The 26,678-nt window shown below is 34.2% G+C and overlaps 4 protein-coding genes and 1 non-coding gene across 12 annotated transcripts; 4 read left to right on the top strand and 1 right to left on the bottom strand.

Moving 5' to 3' along the window:
- On the top strand, window positions 578-4,325 carry LOC109335019 (syntaxin-43-like). Of its 3 annotated transcripts, XM_019571050.1 has the most exons (9): window positions 579-924; window positions 1,562-1,844; window positions 2,311-2,400; window positions 2,916-2,993; window positions 3,209-3,286; window positions 3,381-3,446; window positions 3,530-3,610; window positions 3,735-3,848; window positions 3,906-4,325. In XM_019571050.1, the coding sequence occupies exons 1-8, from the start codon at window positions 728-730 to the stop codon at window positions 3,840-3,842; spliced, it is 981 nt and encodes a 326-aa protein (XP_019426595.1). In that variant the 5' UTR covers window positions 579-727; the 3' UTR covers window positions 3,843-3,848; window positions 3,906-4,325. The 3 variants fall into 3 exon arrangements, 2 of the variants coding, with proteins under 2 accessions (XP_019426595.1, XP_019426594.1); XR_002106170.1 differs by having other exon boundaries at window positions 578-924; window positions 3,365-3,446; window positions 3,735-4,319; XM_019571049.1 differs by having other exon boundaries at window positions 580-924; window positions 3,735-4,325.
- Window positions 4,930-5,003, top strand: TRNAT-AGU. Its single transcript has one exon. It is a non-coding gene; the product is annotated as a tRNA-Thr (tRNA).
- On the bottom strand, window positions 6,960-12,571 carry LOC109336381 (importin subunit alpha-2-like). Of its 2 annotated transcripts, none has more exons than XM_019572942.1 (11): window positions 12,255-12,571; window positions 11,716-11,812; window positions 10,697-10,788; window positions 10,480-10,611; window positions 9,972-10,157; window positions 9,384-9,547; window positions 9,214-9,292; window positions 8,301-8,429; window positions 8,067-8,194; window positions 7,567-7,966; window positions 6,960-7,423 (listed from the first exon to the last, which is right to left on the bottom strand). In XM_019572942.1, the coding sequence occupies exons 1-10, from the start codon at window positions 12,468-12,470 to the stop codon at window positions 7,591-7,593; spliced, it is 1,599 nt and encodes a 532-aa protein (XP_019428487.1). In that variant the 5' UTR covers window positions 12,471-12,571; the 3' UTR covers window positions 6,960-7,423; window positions 7,567-7,590. The 2 variants fall into 2 exon arrangements, with proteins under 2 accessions (XP_019428487.1, XP_019428488.1); XM_019572943.1 differs by having other exon boundaries at window positions 6,960-7,426; window positions 7,570-7,966.
- LOC109336772 (exopolyphosphatase) lies at window positions 14,638-18,469 on the top strand. 2 transcript variants are annotated; one of them, XM_019573581.1, is made up of 7 exons: window positions 14,638-15,748; window positions 16,486-16,662; window positions 16,841-16,882; window positions 17,445-17,519; window positions 17,615-17,692; window positions 17,816-17,917; window positions 18,231-18,469. In XM_019573581.1, exons 1-7 carry the CDS (start codon window positions 14,675-14,677, stop codon window positions 18,243-18,245), a joined length of 1,563 nt encoding a protein of 520 aa, XP_019429126.1. In that variant the 5' UTR covers window positions 14,638-14,674; the 3' UTR covers window positions 18,246-18,469. The 2 variants fall into 2 exon arrangements, with proteins under 2 accessions (XP_019429126.1, XP_019429125.1); XM_019573580.1 differs by having other exon boundaries at window positions 17,612-17,692.
- Window positions 20,072-25,797, top strand: LOC109336675. 4 transcript variants are annotated; one of them, XM_019573413.1, is made up of 11 exons: window positions 20,072-20,168; window positions 20,855-21,014; window positions 21,780-22,461; window positions 22,560-22,644; window positions 23,224-23,311; window positions 24,017-24,201; window positions 24,356-24,488; window positions 24,743-24,879; window positions 24,974-25,048; window positions 25,224-25,319; window positions 25,560-25,797. In XM_019573413.1, exons 2-11 carry the CDS (start codon window positions 20,867-20,869, stop codon window positions 25,641-25,643), a joined length of 1,713 nt encoding a protein of 570 aa, XP_019428958.1. In that variant the 5' UTR covers window positions 20,072-20,168; window positions 20,855-20,866; the 3' UTR covers window positions 25,644-25,797. The 4 variants fall into 4 exon arrangements, with proteins under 4 accessions (XP_019428958.1, XP_019428959.1, XP_019428957.1 ...); XM_019573414.1 differs by having other exon boundaries at window positions 20,091-20,168; window positions 20,713-21,014; XM_019573412.1 differs by lacking the exon at window positions 20,072-20,168 and adding an exon at window positions 20,229-20,410.

The raw sequence follows: 26,678 nt of genomic DNA, 5'->3' as shown, positions 1-26,678 counted from the left end.
GTGTAAAAGGTAGAATATAATAATGATTCACATGCATCATAGAAGGTAAAAAGGAAGATGATGAAAGTTTTTGTGTTTACATGAGTCTATGAGTATTGTATTTGTATGTAAAGAAAGATAGAGTAATTGGTGAGAAACACAAAGATAAAGCATGTAATTTAAGGAGTAACCTTATTATTGTGTTCAGTTCATCCTTTTCTCTTTAATTTAATATGATATGAAAAGCTTGTTAATAAAAGTAAGAACAAGCTTTATCAAGGATAATATCTAAAAATGACATTCAGGAAATTAAAAATATATATAATATGTAATTAATTGATGACCAACTTGGACACAACTTGCTCAAAGGAGAAAAAGAAAAAAAGATGAAAGTAAAAACTATTGTATTACAATTTGCCAAGTAATAAAGTAAGTAACATTGTCAACAATAAGTTGGTAGATAACTAAAATATTAATAATTTGATTCAATAAAAAATACTTATTAGAATAAATAATCAATTATATAAAATGAATTAGTTCATTAATCACATAAATAAATAAATAAAAATAGTGAAGACAAGTGATTATCCGTTTGGTCATGAAATTAGATCATGTGATCAGCGATCTATCCCTCCATGTTCCAGAAGAATTTCCTTTACGCTTCGACTGTTTTGAATCATTTTCATTTTCCAACAATCGCAAACAAATTTGTATTGATCAAGTTTCAAATCAGATCCATAGGATCTGAATGGCGACGAGGAATCGCACTTTGATTTTCAGAAAGCACAGAGATGCATTGAAGAGTGTTCGAGTTCCTTCATCCTCTTCGCCGGCGGCTTCCACATCTTCCGGCGGTGGCCCCGTCATCGAATTGATCAGCACCTCACTTCTCAACCCTAATGGTTCTTATGCTCTGGTTAGCACTGAGGATCCCGGTAGTTCAAGGTGTGCTCTTCACACATCTTATATATACAAGAGTGTAATAGTAAATCAAATTTCCAATTGTGTGGATTCATATTCATTGCATTTTGTTATTGATTTCTTTTGCAATGATTCATGAACCTATAAAAGTGATTTTTTGAGAAGCTGAACAAAATATAGATTCTAAAAAAAGCTGAGTTTCAACTTTCACCCTTTGTTGTTATTTCTGGTTTTTTGTAAAACCGGACCAAACAAAAGTGCAAGTGTTAGAATTGATTTTTTTAATCAAAATAATCACTTTTTTCTGTGTGATAAAAGCTTAAACAAACACAAGGTAGCTCAGAATATTAGCAAACAAATAATACATGACATTAGTGAATTGATTTTTGTGTATTGACAGATCAATCGTAAACTGTACGTATTACACATTTTTGTTGAAGGGGTATGTTGTACACATGTTGAATAGTAGTGAAGATTTTCCCCTTTTTTCATGGATGAGAATTATTAATTTACCATGGAAAGCAAATGTTTTCTACTACAATTGGACACTAGTTTATAAAATCATGCATAGTTCAATTCTTTGTATTTTTTCCCACATGCACGCATGTTATTTCAAGTTATAGAAGACTTGCTGGATTATTCGTTGTTTTTATGGAAGCAGTAAGGGTTCACATCCTATTACTGTGGGGCTACCTCCAGCGTGGGTGGATGTATCTGAAGAGATATCAGCATATGTGCAACGTGCACGCACAAAAATGGCAGAGCTGACTAATGCTCACGCAAAGGCCTTAATGCCATCATTTGGAGATGGCAAGGAAGATCAGCATGCTATTGAGTCTCTTACACACGAGATAACAGACTTGATAAAGAAATCAGAGAGGGGACTGCGACGGCTCTCTGCTGCTGGGCCTTCTGAGGATTCCAATGTCAGGAAAAACGTGCAGGTACCACTTCAGAACTGTCATATAATACTCACAATATAAGATGAAAACAATAATAACCAAGCCTTTATTCCACTTGGTCGGGTTGGCTATGATATAAGATGGGAACTCCCTGTAAACAACTGTGAGCTGCTCACGAAATCAGTAGGCTTATTGACACCTTTAAGGATGTTCAGAAATAACATCCCGTAACATATCCAAGCACATGTAGACATTCATCTTCCTTTTATCCTTTGATTGCTTATTGATGGTGAAATTATTTCTGCACTCATATGAGGTGGAAGAGACAAGTTACCATGGCTAGTTAGCTGGCTGGGATATTGATCCCGGAATCTATGATGGTGTCTTCACTTTATTCTGTCTAATCTTTATGTGTGAATATGTTTTTCATGTTTCTTCCTTATTCAATAGCCTTACTATTATTTGTAGTTTGTTGAACTGTTTCTTATTTTTTTTGTGTCGCATGCAGCGTTCTCTTGCTACTGACCTTCAGAGCCTCTCTGTAGAGCTCCGCAGGAAACAATCAACATATTTGAAGCACCTTAGGCAGCAAAAAGAGGTAAGGGAAGAGATTTTTTGTTTACTTTTTCGTATTGATTACAAAGATTCAAAAAAGAATGTTGGAACGTTTTTTTACTTTTATACTGGCACAATTTATTTATAGCAACAATTTGATAAACCAAGAAAGTAATATTACCATTTAATTCAACTCAATTACTTTACATTATCAAATTATACACTTAATTCTAATTTAGTTTACTTATCAAATTATACACCCAGTTCTAGTAATCTAGGTTCTTTTATTGTATAAAACTGCATATCTATTGTCTTACCACTTTGTTTTGTTATTGGCAAGTGGTTTTTAATGGTCTTTTCCATAGCTAACAATGAACAAGTGATGAAGTATACTTGGTCTTTTATTTTGAAGGAATATTGTATTATACTCGCCTTATTCATTCTTTTGCTGTCTGTCTCTTTTCTGGAGATTATTTCAATTTTCATGCTATACATAGCATTGAATAAGTTATGGAAATATGTTTTGAAGTTTTTTACTATCATTTTATGATGATGCAGGGTCAAGATGGGATCGATCTTGAGATAAACATGAATGGGAGTAAAGCCAGATATGAAGATGATGACTTGGATAATATGGTATTTGGTTTTCCTTTTTATGTCCACATCTGTGTTTTGGGATAATGGGGGAGGTGGGCTAATACATTATTCTTATCCTGTTATAAAGCTTTTGGTTCACTGTGACATTTATTGACAGATACTATTATCTATATGGTTATGCTCAATACTGGCTATGCTTGCCTTGAAAATTTGTTACCAATTGATTGCTGGTACTATCAAATTATTATATGTAGATATTTAGTGAGCATCAGATGGCAAAGCTGAAAAAAAGTGAAGCATTCACTGTAGAAAGAGAAAAGGAGATCCACCAAGTAAGCAAAAGTGGCATGTACACTGTTATTAATGATGTTTGTTGACTTCATGATGTGTAAATTTATGCAGTTAAAAAGTTATTTGTTTTTGTAGGTTGTGGAATCTGTAAACGAGCTTGCTCAGATTATGAAGGATTTGTCAGTATTAGTCATAGACCAGGTCAGCAAATACCCTCCTTCAATAGGGAGCTGATACCTGTCTTTGTTCTGCACCCTTTAAAAACTGACATCCTATATTTTTAGGGAACCATTGTTGATAGAATAGACTACAACATTCAGAATGTTGCAACCACAGTTGATGATGGCCTTAAACAGCTGCAGAAGGTTCCACTTCTCTTCCTCGTGTGCTATTTTAGTTAACTTCTGTATCTGAAGCTTCCTTTTTCCCCTCTCTATTTCATTTTCTTTATCTCTTTTATGGTAATTACAATGCTTACTGGACATGCAGGCTGAGAGAACTCAGAAAAAGGGGGGCATGGTAATGTGTGCTACAGTGCTTCTTATCATGTGCTTGGTTATGCTGGTTCTCTTAATCATTAAAGAAATTATTTTGTGATTCACGGTGATATTCAATATATTTTAAAAACACATTGCTCATTAGCATTACCTTTACACTTGGAAATAGTAATGCAGCTTGTCCTAGAGAAGATTAAGCAGTTTTGGAGTAATAGCCAAGCCATATTTACTGGGTCAAGAGACCATATTAGTTGCCTTGTAATTTTTATAGCTAGTGGGGAGGTAAGGGTGAAGGAGATGTGTTAGAGGATTACAGCCTTAAGGTTTGTTTGCGAGTTCAGTTTTAGATCGATAAAATGGAAATATAAGGCTTCGGAATCTCACAAGTGTATTACATGTTATCAAGCCTCTCTCTTCCCTCAATTTCCCTCCAGTAAACTTGCAAACCGACTATAGAGATGATGTGTTAGAGTAAGAAAGAAAATGTATAGAGCGGTTCCATGAATCACTGCTTAACATTATTTGACTGAGTATACGCATGCTAAGTTCCTTTCCGATCATATTTTTTTGGTTGATATCTTAACTTTCATAGGCAATTATGTTATGTGTAGGTTCCCCGCATGCATTTTAAAGGAGCTACAAATTTAACCATTTCATTCATTTATTAACTTTATCTCTAATGATAAATACATGTATCTAAACCCAAAAAAATGTAATAAGTTAAGTTGGGTTATTTTACTTGCTTGTGCTATTTGTTCAATGATTTCATGAAAGAGAATAAATGTAATAGAATATATTACATTAAGCTTCAAACCAAACATATCATTAATTGTTTACAAAAAAGATAACACATTAATTTAGATTAAATAATACTAATAGAATATACTTCTATAGGATTATATAGGTCATAAAAAATAATTGATATTTGTCGTTGGTATATATTCAACATTTTAAAAAAAGACCACAATTGAAATTAGACATCTTTTAAACATAACCATAGTTGAAAATTTTAGTATCACTAGTGATTAAAATAAAATTAAAAATCTAAAATATTAGTTTATTTCAGTGTAAAACACTAAAACGTTTCTTCATTCTCAGATAATATAGTTTTCAGTTAGTGTATTCTTGAAAGAAAAAGTCTAAGAAAGTTGATTATATAACATAACATATCAATTTATACTCAACAAGCTTTCATAGCTCAGTTGGTTAGAGCACCCGTTTAGTAAGCGGGAGGTCTTGAGTTCAACTCTCAATGAAAGCAAATTTCAATTTTTATTATGTTTCCTTCCTATGTTCATGTGTACTTTTCTACTTTCTACACGATCACAAAAGCCAACTTCAGATCATAGTAAATAAGCATGGAAGTAAAAGTAACTCAAGTTCCCAGAGAATGTGTGTTCAATCTGCCATGGGCGCAGTGTTTTTTTAGACAAAAATATCATAATTTCTAGGCGCATGGTTTAGCCCTTTAGGAAACAATAACTTCATTTGATATGTAACCAGCCCCGCCTAATGGGTAAGATGTTTTGTTGTTGTTGTTATATGGATAAACTTATACTAATGCTTTCACTTTTAATTTGGTTGGATAATAATGGATATACAATCATAAATTCTATCCCAATCAACTATCTGCACTGATGATAATGGTAGAATATTCTGCTTATCTATTCTGCAAGCATAGTTTCTTAATTTTAAGCTGCTTTTCTCATGGTCACTTTATGAATATAAATTCACTAATTTGTGCTGAAAAGACAAAAAGGAATATTTTTTGGAGAGCAATTCATAATCCAAGGAATCTGAAGTATACAAAAGCCATAGATAGTTATATTACCTTGGAACATCAGTTCTGTTGATCATCTGAGTAACAATTTCATGAATATCTGAATTAGGATCATAGCATTGAGGACTTACAAGAGTTTGGAAACTGTGTAATCTGAGTAGCAATTAGGGACATAAATTCACAAAGTGCAATCTCACTTTTCAGTAACCCTGGAGATTACAAAGTGCAATCTTACTTCACAGTCTCAAGATGAAAACAATAACTGACTGAATCACAAAAGTTTTTATATTGAAAATGTCTTTGATTCCATATCTTATTGAGTCCTCTATCAAACCATAAATTCTATACTATAACGAAAGTGGTTTGAGTCTCATACTAAAATTGTTTCCATAACCAACATCCCTGTAGGTAAATGAGCATAAAGTTCTTCTAGCTTAATCAAAGGTTTCAAGTTCGAGTCTGTATGAATGCAATTGCATTTGGTTGGGAGAGATCTGTACATATTAATCTTACTTGGGTCAAGCAAGATTGCATTTAAAGTGATTATTTGTGTAATTGAAGGAGTGCAGATTGCACAACAATTGGTAGTTATTCAGTGATACCTGCTGTGGATTGCATTTAAATTCTAAAATGTAATCTCTTAGCTCAATGCTGTGACATAAATTAAGAGTCATAAGTATATACCATCATACAAATCTTTCCACACCACAAAAAATGGACACATATCACTTGTAATTTGTAAAAGAATTTATAGGAAGACATTATTTTTCTTTTGTTAATATCAACCAAATATTCATATCCGAGTTTTTTTTGAAATGGAAAACGGCTCTAATTTATTATCATTATTGTCACAATGATGGCAGTAATTTGGTTTTACAAAACAAAAACAAAATTCCCTCTAGTCAGAAAAAAAAAGACTAATATGTAAGAATAGTAAAACAGATAAAAAGAAATGAGCATAAAGTGTTTTGTGTATTACATTACTTGGTTTCAGAAAAAAATAAAAAGAAAAGAAAGATATATTTTGTCTCTCTAGGCTCTCCCTCTCCGCTTTCTCATCATGAGAAGAGAAACAAATTTGCTCTAGTAAACTAAGAAAGAAATATGTTTTTTCTCTTTAAAATTCTCACCCCTAAGGATTAGTTTGGGAGTTGGATTTTGGATGGGAAGGCTTGGAGCCATGAAATACACTTGTGAGATGACTCCCAAGCCTTCTCTTTCCCTTCCTTCCCCTCCAAAATCCAACTCTCAAACAAACCCTAAATCTCTTTCTCCTCTGTTTCAACGACCAGCATAAGAATGCAAAGTCAATTTCAAGTTTGCAAACATGTGCATTTGATAGATAATAAAGTACAAAAGAAATTTTTTATAGAACATCACGCAAATTTAATAGAGCCCGTCAAGAAGACAAGTGAAAGTCATGGTTACAACCGTATATGCACCTGGACCAGGGCCTAGATAACATAACGAATAATCAAAATAGAAGGTAAATTTAGTCGACAAAAAACCTTAGAAGGTAAGGGGTATATGTTCCTTGTAACCACAATAATTATGAAGAACATACAGTAGCATTTGGCATTTGCCAAAACAAAACCACACTGGACTCACTGGCTCCAATCTCTGACGGATAGCAAAGAAACAATCACGAGACTGAACAAATTCTATAAATTTGACATAAAACAAAATTCCAGTATTCTCTAAGGTGGCAAAAAATTAAGCCACAAACCATTTGTCTCCATAACATTTAAAACCCGCCACTGCAAAAACCCAAGCCACTCCGGCAACACTCTATTTACCAAGGCCGGACCTTATAGGACCCAAGGAAATGAAAAGATAATGACACGAACCGCAACTGTTGTCCCACAGCAGAGAGGAATTTACTGATAGACCAGCCAAAACTCCTGCATTTGAGAAAATTTCAATGAATATCAAAACATTGAAGAAAACATAAACATCATGCAAATTGCCACAAAAAGATTTACCAGGTCCCGTCAATAATTTCAACAGAAACCATAACAAGGCCAAATATAGCATAGGACGTTACCCCAGTAAAGCATGAATATCACTGCTAATTAAAGTTGAATCCACCAGAAGGCACAGAAGGAGCATTAGTGCTACCAAAGTTGAACTCTGATTGAGCAGCAGCACCAGGAGGCAAAGTCTCATCTTCTTCCTCCAACCAGTATGTCTCAAGAATTTTCACTGCCTTTTCATAAATCTCTGTGTTGTCATGACTCTGGAGGTTCTCAATTTTCTCCAATCCCTCAGCATCATCAATCATTTGGGCATACAGATTCACATCACCAGTAGAGCCCGTATTCTTATCAGCTTCCCCGACCTTCAAGATGTTTTCAAGGCCTTCCAGGCAAACAGTCACGATCCTAGGATCAGGACAGATGAGAAGATCACACAAGGGCTTGATACACCCTTGACTTACCAGGTAGCTGTCAATCAGGAAATTAATTCAAGTCTTGCAACGACAAAAAATACTATAACCATAATAACCTCCTAGGGAATATTTCAAAGATAAGCTTCTATACATACTTGATTTGGTCATGAGATCCACCAGACGTAGCATTTGAGATAGCCCAAGCAGCCTCTTTCTTGATATCAAACTCAGCATTTTGAAGCAGGTTGACCAAAGGGCCAATTATATTAGCCTCAACTACAGTCTATTAATCATCAGAATTCAATCAGAGTCTAAAGAGAAAATTATCAAATTTCATTTAGCAGAAAATGCATTCATACAACAAAATAAAGAGAAACTTTTAAGCATACCTGAATTTGCTGAGTATTCCCAGCTGTGATGTTTGATATGGTCCAACAAGCCTCCTTCTTTATGCTTTTCTTATAATTATTGGTCAACAGATTCAAAAGGCAAGGGAGAGCTTGATGGTTGATGATAACCTGTGAAGCAAAGGACAGCATTAAAACAAAAAACAAAAAACTAATCATGTGTAAGTGAAAAATATTGAAATACATATTTTCCAAAATAAGGTGCTCTCAACAGAAAAACTACAAGGATTGCAATTGGCAATGGAGTCTAAAACAACAACAATCAAGCATGGGTCTCACAAGTTGGGGTCGGCCACAAGGAACATATGACATCATAATACTCTATCATAATTCATAAATCATGTCAACTGAAAAATCATCCATCTCTAAACATTTTCCTAATTGTTTCACCTACAGTTTTTCTTGGTCTCCCTCTCCCTCTAGAAATGTAACTAACCTCCATTTGATCTACTCTCTTTACCGAGGCTTCTAACAGTCTCCTTCATACATGTTCAAACCACCTAAGTTACGATTTTGCCATGTTTTGTACAATATGAGCTACCCCAATTTTCTCCCTAGTACATTCATTCCTAATCTTATCTTGTCTAGTGTTTCATCTCGTCCAACTTTCTACCTATGTGTGCTTCATGCTATACATAGTTGGGGTCCTAAACCCATATATAAAAGGTGAAATTTATGTTAACGGGTAACAACATGGATGACAAGGGTGGGTATACGGGTCCTTTCAGGATAGTAGAGCCTAGAAATGATCTCAACTCACTCCCGAGGACATTTTCATGGGAAGAGAACTCAAAACTCATGATGTAAACGTCCATACGCTTCCCTTGGCTGCAACCATACGCAGGGTGACAGTGTACACAACAAAAGAACAATTAGACATTCCTGAACTTAATACCTGAGTTTGTATATCATCTCCAGTGACAATATTTCCAACAGTACGAAGAGCAGGGATTAGCACGGAAGGGGATGGGTGCCTTGAACAGAAATAGAACATTTAGAATTTGAAAATTAACGTTGACGAGTGTACATTCTTGCACAGCAATATTTGAGATGTAGATTACTCACAGCAAAAGCTCAACAAGCCGGGGACAAACACCAGCTTCAATTACAGCTTGAATTTTGTCATTTGTACCATCAGAAAGATACGAAAGCGCCCAACAAGCATCAGTCAAGACCTCTTCATCAGTTGAATGGATAAGACGGGCCAGTGCAGGAAGTGCAGGTTTAACCTGTGAGAAAATAAAATACATTATTTGTAAAACAAAACATAAGGCAAAAAATACTGGAAAAATCAAACAAGAAGCGACCAATAACCAACTAAGTTCTTTATCTTGGTGTCATTGCCATGACTTCGAATTCTGGCAGTAGCTTGGTCAATACTAATTACTTTTTCATGCAAATACAACAGATAAGATTTAACCAACTGTAACATTCAAGTCTATAAGTTAGAATGGTCACTAAGCAATGTATGTTCTCTCAATCTTGATATGACAATTGACAACATCCAACTTCAATCATGATTGCCAATCAAGTAGCATTTTATAATAACCAAGGAGATTTATTACCACAGCAATAAGGAAATGATAAGGAAAACAAAAACATTTTGCCAATAACTAACTATTCTGTTATATTAAGCAAGGAATATTTTTATACCTGGTCAAAAGGAGGCTGTGGCTTGCCCCTGCAGAAGTTTGAAAGTGTCCAGGTAGCATTTCTAAGCATAGAGAGTTTTGCATGTTCATTCAATTGTGACAACAGGGGAAGTAAAGACCCATGACCGAGAACAAGATCACGACATCTGGGAGAATCCCCGGCAACATTTCCTAATGCCCAAACAGCCTGTGAGTACCAAAAATACATGTCGTGAAATGCTACACCTTTAATAAATGATACCATGGTAAATGCAACTAGAAGTCTACAAGGTCTTGTTATCCTTCTTTTGCTGCCTATTAGACATTGCTAAACATTGAAATAACACCCAACACAATGATTAAGTTCCCACCCCAATTTTGCATGCAAAAGCACGCACCACACACATAATGGGAAAAGAAAATTTCATCGGTCATCACAGTCAACAGCTGTTTCTTAAATTGAAGAAAAACAAGAAACAGTTTGACAACTCATTAACATATCTTGCTATGCTAAGGCATGTAGAGTATACCTGTTCACGGACATCATCGCTAGGTGAAGCAAGGAGCTTCACGAAAATTGGGACAGCCCCATGATCAATTACCACCTTGGTGTTTTCAGATGTCCCAGAGGCTATATTCGTCAAAGCCCAAGCTGCCTCAAACTACAGCATGTAATAAACAATGTGAAGGCAATACATCACCAAAAGAAAAAACATACAATCTAAACAAACGAGGTAAATGGCAAACCTGCAGCTGTGGAAAGTCTTCTCTCATCAGAAATTCAACAAACCGAGAAACTACACCAGTTTGAATAACTTCCTCGATTGGTGGACTACGTTCTGGCAGGAAAGAAGAAGGGAACAAATCCATCAAATATCCTTTAAAGTTTACTGCACAGATGTGATCAGGACACAATTTTGTCTAGCGTGTTTATGGATCCATTTTAAGGAAAAAAATACTAGCTTTCAATTTCTCAAAAAAAGAAGTCAAAACAGTGCTATTTGTGAGTCTTTTGAATAAAAAAAGACCAAAAAGATTTCTTTTCAATGGGAGTCTGTCTTTACTAAAATGTTTAGTGTTTTTCTTTTTTAGGTAGTAATTTTGTTCCTAAAGATTTCAAATAAAAAACTGCTTAGTTACTTCACAAAATAAAAATACAAAGTGTCTATCTCCTTCCTTTTGATCCAAGTCTAAATTCCAATTAAAAAACGCAAAACAAATCTAGGCCTAAGGTCTTAGCCCATCTTTTTTAGATCACCTACAATTTATATGGACTTAATATGTACCCAAGGTCTTAGTCTATAAGCTTTATATTATTTTACTTTTTCTAATTAGGATTGGACCAAGAGGAAGAACATATACACTTTGTATTTATCATTTGTAAAAAGCAAATCTTTTTTTGGTTTTTTTCTTTCAAAAGATTCACAAATAGCACTATTCTTGATGCTTTTTTTCTTTGAGAAATGAAAGCTACTGTTTTTCCCTTCGAAAAATTAATGAATGCAAAAAATAGATCAGACAAAATTAGCTATTCACATTTCCCCTCTTCGCTTGTTTCTTACTAGATAACAATAACAAATGTAGTTTTTCATACCATAAAGTAAGTAATAAGTAAGGATATGAACTCAAAATTTATCCAAGACTGCGTAAGACAGACTGGAAAAGATGGACAGGAAAAAAACATGAAATGTGGCAGAATCTCTTTACCAAACTGGAATTAAATATGCAATGGGGCAATAAACGAATGGAGAAAACCAATATCTAACCAATTGAAAGCAACTTCCGAAACTGAGTAGTTGACTCAAGTTGAAGGTTATTATCTTCCGCCCAAACACCAGCAACCATGGTAGTTAGATGTTCCAACTGCACCATATAAAATTCCAACGGTAAGTAATAAAGCTTCGAACATAGTCGAGATGAATATGACAAACGATCATGCCTGAATCAACAATCAATCAAGCTATCATGTTGCATCATAAAAATTACTCATATCAAGTTGTGAAACATATAATTGAATATATCATGACAGAATTACAACTACCAACCTAGTGAGAACTTTGGTGAAATTAGAATATTATTGAGCATAATCTTAGTAAAGCAATTCAACAATCAAGATACAGCCAAAGATTATATCGAAGTGTATCAATTACTATAAAAGTATAAATTTATAAATAGTTCGATCAACCTAACAACTAAAAGTTACTGATATCGAGTTGTGAAGAATAAATTCTGATAAGTGAAGCATGAATTGAAAATAATGATATTAATTAAAGAGAGTATATATTATGAGAAAGTGTGAACTAACCTTCTTCTCCACCGTAGTAGAGGGAACAGAAGAAGGAACCTGCTGAGGTGGAAGACCCTCGCGCCTCTTTTTCTGCAAACTCTCTTCTCTACGGTTCTTACGGATCTCCACCATCGTGTCCTCACGCCTTCTGCGACCTTCTTCGGCGTCCACCGCCACCTTGTATCGGTTCCGACGGCTGTCCGTTCTGGCGTTGCTGGTAGGGCGATACGACATCGTTTCGGAATGAAAATGAAGCAATAAACAGAAACTGTGAGAAGAAGAAAGGGACAGAGAACAATGAGTGTGATAGGGTTTCACTGTGATAGGGTTTTGGATTGAAGTTGGAAAAGGTGAAATGAAAGGGGGAAGTTTATATAATAGGGGATGGGAATAGTTGGAGGAAAAGTGGACTTGGATCAGGTGAAATTTGCGAAAATGCCACTTGTTTGAATTTGAACGTGGTGGGGATAGACGTTACTTTCGTCGTTGGAGATATATCATTGTGACTTCGGTTCGGTTTGGTTTGCTCATTAGAGCCTGGAGGTTTTGTTAGCAAACCATACAACTTGGCCCAATTATTACAAACTTAGGCTTCGTTTTAAGACCCATGAACTGAAGAAGATGAAAAAGGTGTAAATAACGGGTGGACATCTGCTGTCCCACAATAGTGTACCACTTGATGTATTATTACTTGTGATTGGTCAGAAAAATAATTAATTATTAAAATTTTAATTTAAATATATTTTTTCAACCAATCACAAGTAGTGACACATGGAGTGGCACTCTCTGTGGGACAGCAGATGTGATCCCGTAAATAACACATGCCAATTGAGGATAATTATTATTATTATTCTTCTTACAAGGTGAGTCTGTGATATTATATTTAATTCTTATTCTTACAAAGTGAGTAATAATGTAATATAAATCTAAAGTTATGGTGTTTTATTATGTGAGGCATCATATAAAGTTTATGGTGTTTTATTAAGTTTTCCCTAATCAAAATTATTTTGTTCAAACCAATCTTTATACTAATATTTTTGTTCCATGTTTTTTATGTTTAAAGTTATTAACAAAATTTAGGAAAGAGAAAAAATGAATGTACTAATAATGTATGAGTTTTATAGATTGTCAGTCTATTATTTATCGTTCATTTTTTAATTATTACTGACTCTTCAAAAATAATACAAATGAATGATAGGTAATATAATGATTATGTAACAAATCTTTATACTATATATATATATATGAAGAAAAATATAGATAATAAATAAGAGTGTAATTTTTGTAGTGCATGTATCTTCTCACTTTTTTGGATAATGAATTAATCATCCAGGTTTGTAACTGCCCTTACCAACAAGTGTCGCTTTTAAAAATCAAACTTTCGACCTTAGAGATTCAATATGATCTTATACCAATAAATTAACGTCTTATTGATAAATAAAAGTGTAATTGAAAAATAATATGTAACGAATTATAAATAATTTGAAATAAATGAAAATTTTAACACATCAAATTTATGAAATCAAATACCAGAAACCTTGGGTTACTTTGTTTTTAGAGGTGAGGATGAACCTACTTTACTTCATCCGACTTGACTCAATTATAATTAGATCCAAATTGAGTTGGGTCTCACTGGGTCTATGGTCGAGTTTGAATTTAAAAATTAAACTCAGTCAATATTTAAGATTAGGGAGGGTATAAACATGATCCAACCCAAACACGTGTCATGGTTATTCACCCATCATGTTTGTGAATGTCTATATTTAATTATGCACAGATTAATGACATATTTTTGATTGAAAATATTTTTGGTTTTCTAATTTTTTTCGTCACATGTACACGATTAACAATATTTATACACATATTATTTCACATGTCAAATTACATATTCATAATAATAAATAATATCGAGAATACTTTATCTAAAAGATGTATACATTATATTTAACTGAGTCTAGGTTCAGGTCTGAATTCAAAGATTGTCCAGTTGATATTTAAGCTCGAATTAGCTTTGATCTAGATTTGAATCGAGTTCAGAAAAATGATCCGATTACATTTAGGGTCAAGTGCCTTACGCGTCCTAACCTCATCCATGATCACTTCTCTTAGACTTTTAGGTTAATGATAGCTACATGTGTATAAGGGACAAAGATTAACACTTTGGAATGATATTTTATTCTTTATCATCGGTTGAGATAATATCACTTATTGTTTTTTTTTTCTTTTATTCATTGTCATAAGTAACACAATACATATGGGATGAAGATGGCAGGTTCAAAATCGTCCCAAAGAGTATTTCATTTTATTATTCTGTGCTTTTAAATTTTTTATTTTATCTAAATATATTGAAATAGAGAATGAGATATATTTGAGATAGACAAGTGGTTCCATCCTAATACATGTAACACAAAAGTAGCAAGTGCAAGTACATCACGACAATGGCGTTGACTCTCTCATCCTCCTCAAGCCAATCCTCTTCTCTCTTCGCATCCATCGACATTGGTACCAACTCATTCAAGCTCCTCATCGTTCGCACCGACCCCTCCGGCAGATTCTTCCCAATCCACCGCACCAAACACCGTGTCCTCCTTGGTCGCGACGTCACCCCCACCCTCACTCCTTACTCTATCTCCCCTCACTCCACTATACGCGCCCTCGAAGCCCTCTCCGACTTCCATAACATTCTTCAATCCCACCATGTTGCCCAAACACAAACCCGCTGCGTCGCCACCGCCGCAGTCCGCGACGCCCACAACACACTAGACTTCGTTAATTCCATTTCCAACAACATCGGAATGAAAGTTGATGTCTTGTCAGGAGAAGAGGAAGCGCGGCTTGGTTACCTCGGCGTGCTTCAGTTTCTGCCAGTTTATGATAAATTGGCTCTGACGGTTGATATTGGAGGTGGGTCCACCGAGTTTGTTGTTGGGTTTAAAGGAAAATCAGTTTTTGCCACTTCCTTAAATCTAGGTCATGTTGTTCTGACACAAAGGTTTACGAATAAGGATGCAGTTCCAAGAATGAGGGAACACATAAGGTCGGTTATTCATGAATCTGGGGTTGTTGAGAGGATCCAGAAGCATGGTTTTGAGATAGCTGTTGGTTCTTCCGGCACAATTAAGGCAATTGACAATGCGGTGTTTCGCGGTGTTGTTGATGGTGGAAAAAGGGGTTGGGGTTTTAGTAGAGGAGAATTAAGGGGCGTGGTGGAAATGTTGTGTGATGGTGAAAGGGAGAAAGAGAAAGAGAGGGTTTTTGAGGAGCGTTCGGAGTTTATCGTGGCCGGTGCGGTTTTGCTGGAGGAGATATTTGAGATGCTTGGCGTTGAAGAAATGAAGGTTTCAGGGTACTCATTGGGGGAGGGCGTTATTGCAGAAAGTTTGGCTAAGCTGTACCCTGGTTATTATGATTTGAATGCAAATGTTAGGTGGCAATCTGTTATGAGGTTTGCTATGAGGTTTAATGGCCAAAAGAAGATGAGATCTGCTGTGGAATGTGCAATCCTTGCCAAGGTTTATTGAACTTCATTTTCACTTCTACATAATCTGTTAGGATCGGCAATTCAGCATTACTTATTCAGTTAGAGTATTCTGTTATTGTCATCAACAATTTTTTCCCATTGTCCTTTAACTCTAGTTTGGTTTTGGAACCTACTAAGTAAAGATTTGCAACAAAGCATGACATAATTATGCATGTAGGGTATGTTTTGGGAGTTGAGTTTTGGCGGGGAAATAAGAGAAATGGAAGACATAGCCATCTCATAAGTGTATTTCATATATCTGAAGCATTTTCATTTCCCCTCCAAAATTCAACTCGATAAAAATGTGGGTCACAATTTCAGAAATTACAGAATTCACACAACTGCAGTGATCCGATTCGGTATACACTACTGTGATCTTTCATCTTTATTTAATATTTATATTCAATATAATCTGGTTTCCAATTCAAGAAACTGAATCCATAGAATAAATGTGTCAGGCAGATGATTCTTATCGAATAGGGATCCTCTCCATTAATGGAGAGGCAAGTACTTCAATTTACTTGTGTTTTGAATGACAAAGATCTTATTCTATTATACTTGAAAGGATAGATATGTCATTACATGTTAGATTTTCTTTGGTTTTTCAAGGACTTGCCTCTCCATTATTAATGGCAATAATGGAGAGGATCCATCTTATCTGTCATAATCATTATGATAGACAATTGCTGTTTGCCCTGGAATTATTTCTTCTATAGATGATTGTTGCAGGACATCTTCCAAGGGCTGAGAAATTATAAGGACCAAGCTAGGAGGAACAAAGTTGAACTCGCTTCAGTGTTGATTGAGAACGATCTTGAGTATCTTGAAGCTGCTAGCTTGCTTCACAATATTGGGCTCGTCACTGGTAAAAAGGGTTACCATAAACAGTCCTACCATTTTATTATGGTAATTTTCCCCTTCCTTATTTCTTAGCTTGCCTTTGTTTTTTATTTGGCTTGCTTAAATGGATATAGCAGATTAAGTCATTAAGATATAGTTCCATGTATTTGAAAGTCCAAGACTGAATACCCTACCCTATTCATTATTTTTTCCGTTTGAATTATTTGGTGATTTTTTTGTGCAGAATGGTGGCCACCTTTGTGATTATAGTCCAGATGAGGTTAAGGTATGTTGTTTTTACTGAATATGTGAAGCATGGTTGCATCATATGTGCTCTGTCTTAGATTCCATGCATGTATTCAGTTGTCAGCAGAGTCCCTGTCTTTGGTTGAGTTGAAAATTTACAGAAGGGATAAAAGTGGAATGTAAGCCATTCGCATTCTTCCTCCGAAAACTTTGGCCTCTCCTCACTCCTATAGCATGGAATGAGATATATATGATTTTCTAATAATTTTTGTCCCAACCAAGCTCCAAGGAGTGAAAATCAAAGCCTTTTCTATCCCACTCCATATTCATGTCTCCACCTCCTTATTTTTCACCTTCTACACAAAACTTTTAGACAAACTTCATGTTGGATCAAGTGTTTACCACTAACCCAAAAGCTATATCTGATGGCAATGACGCAATTTTGTTTCCTTGAACTTTCTTAGAACCGCAACAATCATTAAGGGATTGCACCCATAGTGAGATGATGACAAAATAAAACCAACATTTTCCACATTTGTGATGTTCCTTTCATAGCTCCATTTTAAGTACGATTGTTAATTATAATTTAGTGGGGGTTTCAGTTAATTGCATTACTCACCAGACATCACAGGAAGAAATTTCCAAAATCTGATGCTTTCATGGAAAATCACGAGGAGGTTAGTTCTGTCTTTTTTGTGGCTGGGATTTGGAATTACTACATCATTGTAACTTCAGACCCCTTCTCTTCTTTTATCCTTTTGATATTCAGGAGAATCAGAAATTCATATATCTCTGTGCAATAATACGTATTTCTGTAGCACTTCAGCATCATGATGCCTTGAAATCTCAGGTACTACATCGGCATGGGACTCTATACCGCTTACTTACAAAATCAATTCGTGTTAGAGCAAATTACGGTAAAGCAATATTATTTGGTTATGCTGATTGTGGTTTTTACGTGGACTTTTCACAGGAAAGCAGTGATGTCAAGAATCATCATCTTCCTACTATTATACAACGTATAGTTGATAACATAATTCCTGAACTAAGGGAGGAGACACATAATTTCAAAACAGTAATTGTTCTATCTAACCTTTTCATTAAATCTTGACTTGTGCATTGCATTTGAAATTGCTAATTCATCTTCATTTACATTTATTTTTTTACATACATGTGGCTGTATGTTATGCTAAAGAGTTGCTGATTATAGTTTATTCAAGTACTCATCGAATAAACCGAGTTTACTTGTAAAATGGTATCTGTTACTAAATGTAACAGAAACATGACACCAAATTATAATTCTAAAATTTGCATGTCTGTTTAAAGGCATTGATACTTCCATCAAAGTTTCAAGGTTATATTCATCTATGATATTAATTTTTATGCAGGTGTTTGAACTATAGTCATGGTAGCTCAAGAATAAATTCATATGCGTGCCTATTGTGGATGGTGGAAGGAATTGCTAGAAAGAAAGCTAGCGATTTGAAAATTAGGATTTTGATGAAAGTAATAGAGCTTACATTTCCCATTAACATCCGGGGTTTAATGCTCAGTTATGTAACTCTATGCTACTACAGAAAATCAAAGTTGGGATGTATGCATCATGTAAATTATATTGCTTTATGTTCATATAAATAAGTAAATGGAAGGGATCTACTTACTCCAAAAGTAAGTGGAAAAAACTTAGTCCACATCTTAGTTGTTCATTTTTAGAAAATCCAATAGTTTGAATTCATGAGGATATCTAAATCATTAGATTTCTCAAGAATGAATGACGAAAATATGAACTAAGTTTTTTCCATTTACTTTTAGAATAAGGAGATCTTACTCATAAGTAAACGGTTAAGATGTCTTCCATTTGGTATGTGCCATAGTTGGAAGTTATTGTCATATTTTGTTGAGTCAGAATTTCACTCTTTTAGTAATTGGAGGGGTTCCTAATCTCTAATACAATGGTAGAAATGTACAAGTTAAACCATAAATTACATGGTAGAAATATACAAGATAATTTGATATAGAGATTGTTATTGAAATTATTATGTTGTGAGGTAAGGATCTCTCTCCACCTACAAGTTTCATGTGTATTTGATGAAGCTAGACATTCTGGAGGTCCAGAGGTTTTCAAATTCTTGATTCATATTAATGAATTCTAATTATGAGGTTTTGACATGGGCTTTTGAGTTTAATAAGTGAGAATTTTTTAATGGTCTTAGACAATTGTTCAGGAGATATTCAAAATGTTGACTTTTATTAAATTCATATAATTTTAAAGAATTATACTATTCCCTCAATCTCATAAAGACCAATTATGAAGTCAATCATTTCATTGATTACCTAGTTGTAAACCATAACCATAGTGTGCAATTCCACACCATTGACTTTGATCTTGTCAACTTCAGTTGGACCATTAACAGAAACAAAGGGAGGACCTTCAGAGCGGTGGATGTGAAAAATGAATAATGTGATCCCATCCCTAATGTTATTCATAATACTCTAATGATGTAACACGTTATCCATTCTTATTTCTTTCTTCTTTTCATTCATAAAAGTGTTCATGGATGAGGATTGAGGAGGGACTCAATCAAATATTCTTAGAGAATCAGAATTTCTCAATCAATTTTTCTTAGAGTTTAGTATACAAGTTTAAGAGTTTTACCCATGAATATATATGGTATATTAACCTGTATAATGTTTTTTAATCTGCATAAATATTAAACTTATATTATTAGTATTGAACTATTGGTAATGTATTAATGGTGTCATAATAAAATTCCGAATCAATTATAGAGATGTAGTTAAAATCATTAATTATTTAATAATTACTCTAGATAAGGTGGGCTAGGAAAATTTTAAATAAAAAAGTATAATTTACCATTTCCATTTAGAGAAAAGATTGCATGGGCCAGCGAGCACTGGACCGCAACCTTTATTTACTTTTAGAATTTAATACTACATGAGTAGTTATCCCTCTCTTCCCCTCACACCTTATCTGTTTTTAAAAAAAAATCAATTATATTAAACATAAAAGGTGAATATATATAGAACTCATACATTAGTATATAAAAAAAATTCATAAAAAAATGCATATAATATTTACACTTTTTAAAGATTTATACAAACTTACCATATCACTAAAAAATTATATTTTTTATTAATCATTATTAAAACTCGTACATTTTTTCTATAAAAAGATAGGGAGCGTAATTATTATATCTAATGATATATAGCAGAAACAGAAATAATAAAACAGTCAATATAACAGAACCCTACCATACCAGTTACAAGCAAAAAATTTCAATCAATTTGGTTCCAGGTGCACACACTCAGTAAGTTTATTTCTCCTTTTTCTTCCATTTTTTGTTTTTTCTTTTCTCCCCGACAACCTAAGTTTCTATATATTTTCTAGTACAAAGCCCGTTTTCTTGGCAAATTCAAAATAATAAAAAACAAATAAGAATGGTTTCTTCTTCATTTTAAATGCTGTTTTCGCTGTTTGTTTTCTGAAATCCCCCCCAAATGAGATAAAAAATGGTGTTTCACTGAATTTTGAATCATGCATTTGAGAAGAGTGAGTAAGAATCTATAGTCGGTAATTTTGCAACCGTTAGTTATATTTTTCTCAATTCATCGATGAGTGCTGTTTCAGAAGTTTTACCTATTTGAATCACTAACATGTTAGTGTAGAGTATTTATACAATCCAGTAATATAAACGATATCACTAACTTTATTTGTCAAAGTTGTTAGAATTTCATTATTGATTTCGTGCTACTCATCACAGATCAACTTTTCCATTGTTCTATTAATGTTTTCATTGTGTTTATCTCGTATTACATAACTTTGTTACTTATGTGAGTAATAATATTTGTAAGGCTGTGCATTAGTGAGTCCTAGTGTCCGACCCTTCCTCCGGCTTTACACGTAGCGGAAGCTTTATAGGACCAGGTTTTCCTTTTATGTGAGTAATGTTGGTGTTTCTTATAGTTATGTAGCACATTGCTTCCTCGATTGCAGTTATTTCTAAGGATGGGTTTGGAGGAAAACATGACGAAGATAGAAAACAAAAAGGATAAGGATTGTCAAGCGCGGACACTATGCACACATGCTTATTATGATTTAGCACATGTCTCTCCTGTGGTGTTTCTACACCTGCTCAAAGAGTGTTACTTCTATGGTATGATTTCTTCTCCTTGAAATGTTAAATATGTTTTCTGCGTGTGGATATATGATGATGAGTGCCAAGCGTTTGCTGAAATGGTTCAACTAACTTTTCTGATAAGTTATTTGTCAATAAGTTAATATACATCAGTGTTGCTACAATCCTTATTTAGACAATGTATGAGATACTTGGTAGTTACAAAGAAAGAATGAGTATATGGAAAAGGAAGATAGTTTATCTGGTTATTTTTATATGTGCACCTCATTCTATTCAGCATGGGTGGGCATGATATTTCCAGATGCCAGCATGAAAAGTTATTAATTAAATGAAATTCACGGGTATGATTGAATAATTAGAACAAGGATGTCTAGTATCTGAGTAAAATTGTATTTTTCTGGCGGATCCGTAGGCGAACGGTCGTAGCTATCATCCCCTTTTTTTGCATTGTGGTCATTAGGGCATGACTGCCGCCAATTCCTCATCTTCATAGCTGGCATTGCTGCCGACAAACCAGGACCAACTGCCCGCCACCATTGATTCCACCTGACATGGATACTAATTATCTCAATACTAATTCTTGAGGCATATCTTAAATATCCCGAGTTCCCAACTTACAATGATAGATTGATTGTTGATACAATTTTTTTCCCGAATAAGTCTAGAAACTTCTTTTATTTTTTATTCATTAGTACACTCCTTGTGGTTCCGTTTCATTATATATATATATATCTTTTCTCTGACTCTTTTCAATTTTGTTTCTCCTCAAATGAAATTGCATAGGCACATGTAAGGCGGCAACAAAGTTCCATTCACTTCAACAGCAAATATGTCTTGTGCTCCATAATGATCCAAAACCTGAACCATCAACTTTTATTGTTCAGTGCCTGTACTTGTCTCCTTTATTTGAAAGTCACAGTCAAGGATTTACTCATTTGATTATATCTGCTTTTCGCCGCTTCCTGAAAAGATCAATCACTTCTGCGGACTCCTTGGAAGCGATAGACTTGGCTGCACAACTAATCCTTGATATTATCAGGGGGCAGACCTATCATGACGAAAAGATTGTCATGAAAGTACTAGAGATTTTCGATGTAAAATTATCAAATATTGAGAAAGCAATGTACCAAATTGAAGAAAAGGGTGATTTAAGTCATGGCACAGCAAAAGAATTTGTTCAGAAGTATATTTTTAAATTGATAGAATCCCAGCTGTACATGACTGCTGTCACTTTAATAGAGCATTTCTCTATCGACCAGTATGGCCAGTCTTTTCTCCTTGATATGATACAGCGGAATCAGTTCAAACCAGCGGAGAAGTGGGCAACATTTATGGGGAAGCCAATGTTATCTATACTTGTTGAGGAATTAAATAAGAGGAACATGCTAAAGGATGTCTATCAGATTATAAAGAAAAACGATCTAAAACAAGATTTTCCAGATGTATACAAGAGGTGTAAAGAAAGGTAATCGACTTATACTTGTTAAGACGAGTGGGTTGTCCCATTCACCTTTTTCTTTTATAAAAATGTTCTTATCTACAAGATACCTCACTGGTTTGCAGCTCTATAAAGAACTTAGCACAAAAAGGATGCTGGGATGTTGCTGAGGCAAGAACGAACAATGATAGACAGCTTATGGAATATTTGGTTAGTAATTATTTTCATATTTTGCATTATGATTGCCATTCTACATGTGCATATACTGTTGCTGTCCGAATTGCTTATGGTGGATATACTTTTTAAAAGGAAAGGAATGGAGATCTTTAAATTGAAGATGGGGAGGTTGATGCCTTCTGTCCCCGAGCCAATTCTCTCCACTTTTAAGTTGGCTTCAAATGTGTGAAGTGCTGAGAGAGAGTCAATGACGCATCAGAGGCTCAATTTGAAATCGTGAAATTTATTTTAAAAAGGGAAATGGAGCATGAGATATAAGGGAAGCAGTAGTACTCTAGTTATGCATTCTATCAGAACCGAGATTGTAATAGGGGTTTACTGTTCTTGGATTAAAAAAATAGGGTTTTCATTATTCTGTGAACAAAAAAGAAAATAAGGGTTATCATATTCTATATAAGAAATAAAATAGAATAATTTTTATCATTCTTATATAAAGAAAGGTTCTAATTGATTTTCTTGAACTAGATATTAACTTTTCCATGACAGCTCCTTAGTCCAAGTAAAATCCTAAACTATGTATGTTATATAATCTTTAAATTTGATATTTTCAAGGTTTCTTTGGCAATGGAAGCTGGTTACACAGAGAAAGTTGATGAGTGGTGTGATCGGTACTCCCTAGACAGGTTTTTGGATATAAAAGGTAAGCTGTTTCAATTGCTACCAACCAAAATTGGTTAAAGGAAAAAGGTTGTACTCTAATTAACAATAATATTTCATATTCATTAAGATTGTTGGTAGCTTATTCTTCTTTTTCTTCAAACGGTTCTGTCTTTTCTCGTGTCCGATTTTCCATTTTATATTCTCGTGTCCTGAACAGGGATGGATGGAGGTAAGGGCAGGCATGGTCCCTGACCCCCTCCATATATCTTGTTCTTTTCTAGACAAATTTGATTCAAATGATTTCCATATATTTTATCTTACTGTGTCATGTTAGTTGCAACCTGCCCCAACTTTTATTTTAATAGTTGAATACTATGATCATTTACTTATATGTTCGTAACTCATAGATATATAAGAAAATGTAAATGATATTTGATGATTTTCCATGCTGGAGTAAACTATTATAATTCCTATAAAAAATATAATAACTAGTGATATATTAATATATTATGAGATAAGATATATAAAGTGAGTTAAAGTAATAACTTTCGAGACATGTTTGACCTCTCCCGTTGATAATTTCTGGATCTGTCCTTGGTCCTGAAGCAATTACCCCTGTTTTTGGTGCGTTTGTTAACATCCTGCCTGCATTGATATTATGACTTTTTTTTAAGTTAATCGTTTTGCCTATTATCTACAATTTCATTCTCATATGACAAACACAACAATGCTTTATGTTTATCAGCACCTGAATCAAATATACAGCAACAGCATTATTTAGATCTTGATGGACTACTTGTCGAAGACATCATCTGGGTTGATGAAGCTGAAGGTTTGCTTGATGCTACAAGTCATATTGAGGGTTTTAAAGTTGTAGGTCTTGATTGTGAGTGGAAACCTAATTATGTCAAAGGTAGCAAGCCTAATAAGGTAAATTAAAATGATCTTCCTGATAGATCATGTGTTTGAATTATGTTAACTTCTTTAGGTTTTAGCCTGTTTTATCCACACTGACATATTTCTAAACCCAAGCTGATTTGATCCTGTTGTTTTTTATTTTTTTCTTTGATTTTCTATGTTTCAGGTTTCTATCATGCAAATTGCCTCTGAAAAGATGGCTTTCATACTTGATCTGATAAAGTTGCACAGCGAGGAGCCAGACGTTTTAGACAACTGTCTAACTCGCATTTTGATGTCAACTAGAATTCTAAAACTTGGTATGAAAAAATTAAATTTGTTATTGTCAATATATCACAATAAGTACTTTTAGTGAACCTGACTGATCCCAAAGTGCTATTATTTTTAACTAGAATGAGAATGCTACTGCTGATGGATTTGATAAAGTGTTTTTTTCTTTTTATGCTACATTGTAAGAGACTTGCTCAGACAGACAAAGCAAACTGTGTTTGTTGTTTTCTTTGTCCGAACTCCGAAGTATTAACCATTGCTGCTCCGTGACTTGTCTTTTCAGGGTATAATTTCCAATGTGATATAAAGCAACTTGCTTCCTCGTATGGAGAATTGAAATGTTTCAAGAACTATGAACTGTTGCTGGACATCCAGAATGCTTATAAAGACCACCAAGGTGGTTTGGCTGGGCTTTCACAGGTAGTGTATGTATGATGCCCCATTCTCATGATCAAAGCCCTGGTTTTTCTGTTATAGTCTATTTTGACAAAACTTGTGTTTGTTAATAAATCAGAAAATTCTGGGAGCTTCTTTAAACAAGACAAGGAGAAACAGCAATTGGGAGCAACGACCTTTAACTCCAAATCAAGTAACTTCTCTCATTTCTTCTTTGTTATTCTTCAATGCCCTCCTCCTCTTCTTATATGAGAGTGAATTGAATCAATGTGTTTTTTTAAAGATGAGACATGACCGGTTATAATGATTGCATTATAATCCGTTTGAACTGAGTCGTTCAATAATCTAACACCCTTCTATATGTGCAGCTAGAATATGCTGCCCTAGATGCTGTTGTACTTGTTCACATATTCCACCATCTTCCTAGTCACGAACATGGTAAATTTGAGTGGAAGTCTTACATTGTAAGTGACAATGCCATTTTTCTGCTCAAATAGTCATCCAGTCCCACCACCTTTCCTTTATGGCAAATTCCCAATTCCCTTTTATACATTTTTTGGCATTTTCTTTATGTTCTTATTAGTTTCATAATTTTGGTATGAGCATAACATTAAAATACAGGTAAAAATTTACCATGCAGAAGAATACCCTCTTTGTATGCAGTATGTAGTTAATAACTTTAACTGCTTTTTATTGCCATCTAGGTGTCCCACACGGAAAGCAACAAGAAATCCAAGAAAAATGTACCTAAAGTTGAAAAGACTAGGACTGAGACCAAGAATCATTGATCATGACCTTCCGGTTGTGTCTATTTTATTTCCCATTGCATTCAATTGGGATCAGTTGTAAATATTATCAGATAACATTTCGCCAAAACAAAAATATATATCAGAAAATATGATGCTTTCTTATCTTGTAGATATGCGATTTCTTTGAGTTTCACTTCAATGAGTACAATAACATTTTTCATTTTAATGTACGTATGCAACTAGGAATAATGGAAGCAAAAAATGCTTGTGATTAGTGGGGACAGAATCGACGGTGTCTTATTCAAGCTCAAAATTTCAATTATCGTATTACTTCATATCAATGATGAGATGATAAGAAATGAGATAGTTTTTTTACCAAATTATTTCCTACTAGACAGGTTACATACCATAGTATTTCCTACTGTACATGCTAATCTCAAAATTGAGTCTAGTATCAGTTTGATCTTTTTCTACTTGGATCAATGCATGTTGAAAGAAATGGCCTTTTAAATTGATTATAGTGCAATGAAAAATTGAAGTACAAAAATAACAAACTTTTATGAAGTATAAGTATTTATACAGCCATTCATCCAATATTATCTAATTTCTAAACAAAATATTTACAAACTGAAATATGGAAATTTCTATCCATTTAATTGCTCTTATTATGGGTAGAAAAGTTGAAACCTAAAATAAACACAATAAAAACATTACATGTTTAGTATTACCAGCTTGACCATTCAGGCCTTTCCCATCCACTCTAAGGCTCTGAATGCCCCTCAATTTTTGTTTACCATAAATAAAATTTGGTATAAGACATACACAATTTCTAGCAGCACCCTAGAATTTGAATGTCCTCTCTTCCTTTCTCTGTATGAACCAAACCAACTTGACGGATTCATAACGGTTAAAGGCTGATAAAGGGAGAGAAAGAGAGGTAGAACACCAAATACATAATACCTATATACATGAAAAAGAATATATAGCAATATATACAAAGTGGTCACATTGAATTTGAGATTTTGTTTGATATAAACCATCAAAGCTCTCCATAGGAAGATTTTCTGAGATTAT

Source organism: Lupinus angustifolius, chromosome LG20 (assembly GCF_001865875.1).
Source record: "Lupinus angustifolius cultivar Tanjil chromosome LG20, LupAngTanjil_v1.0, whole genome shotgun sequence".
Taxonomy (NCBI): Eukaryota; Viridiplantae; Streptophyta; class Magnoliopsida; order Fabales; family Fabaceae; genus Lupinus; species Lupinus angustifolius.
Note: the sequence above shows the minus strand (reverse complement) of the source record. Positions and strands in the feature narration are given on the sequence as shown.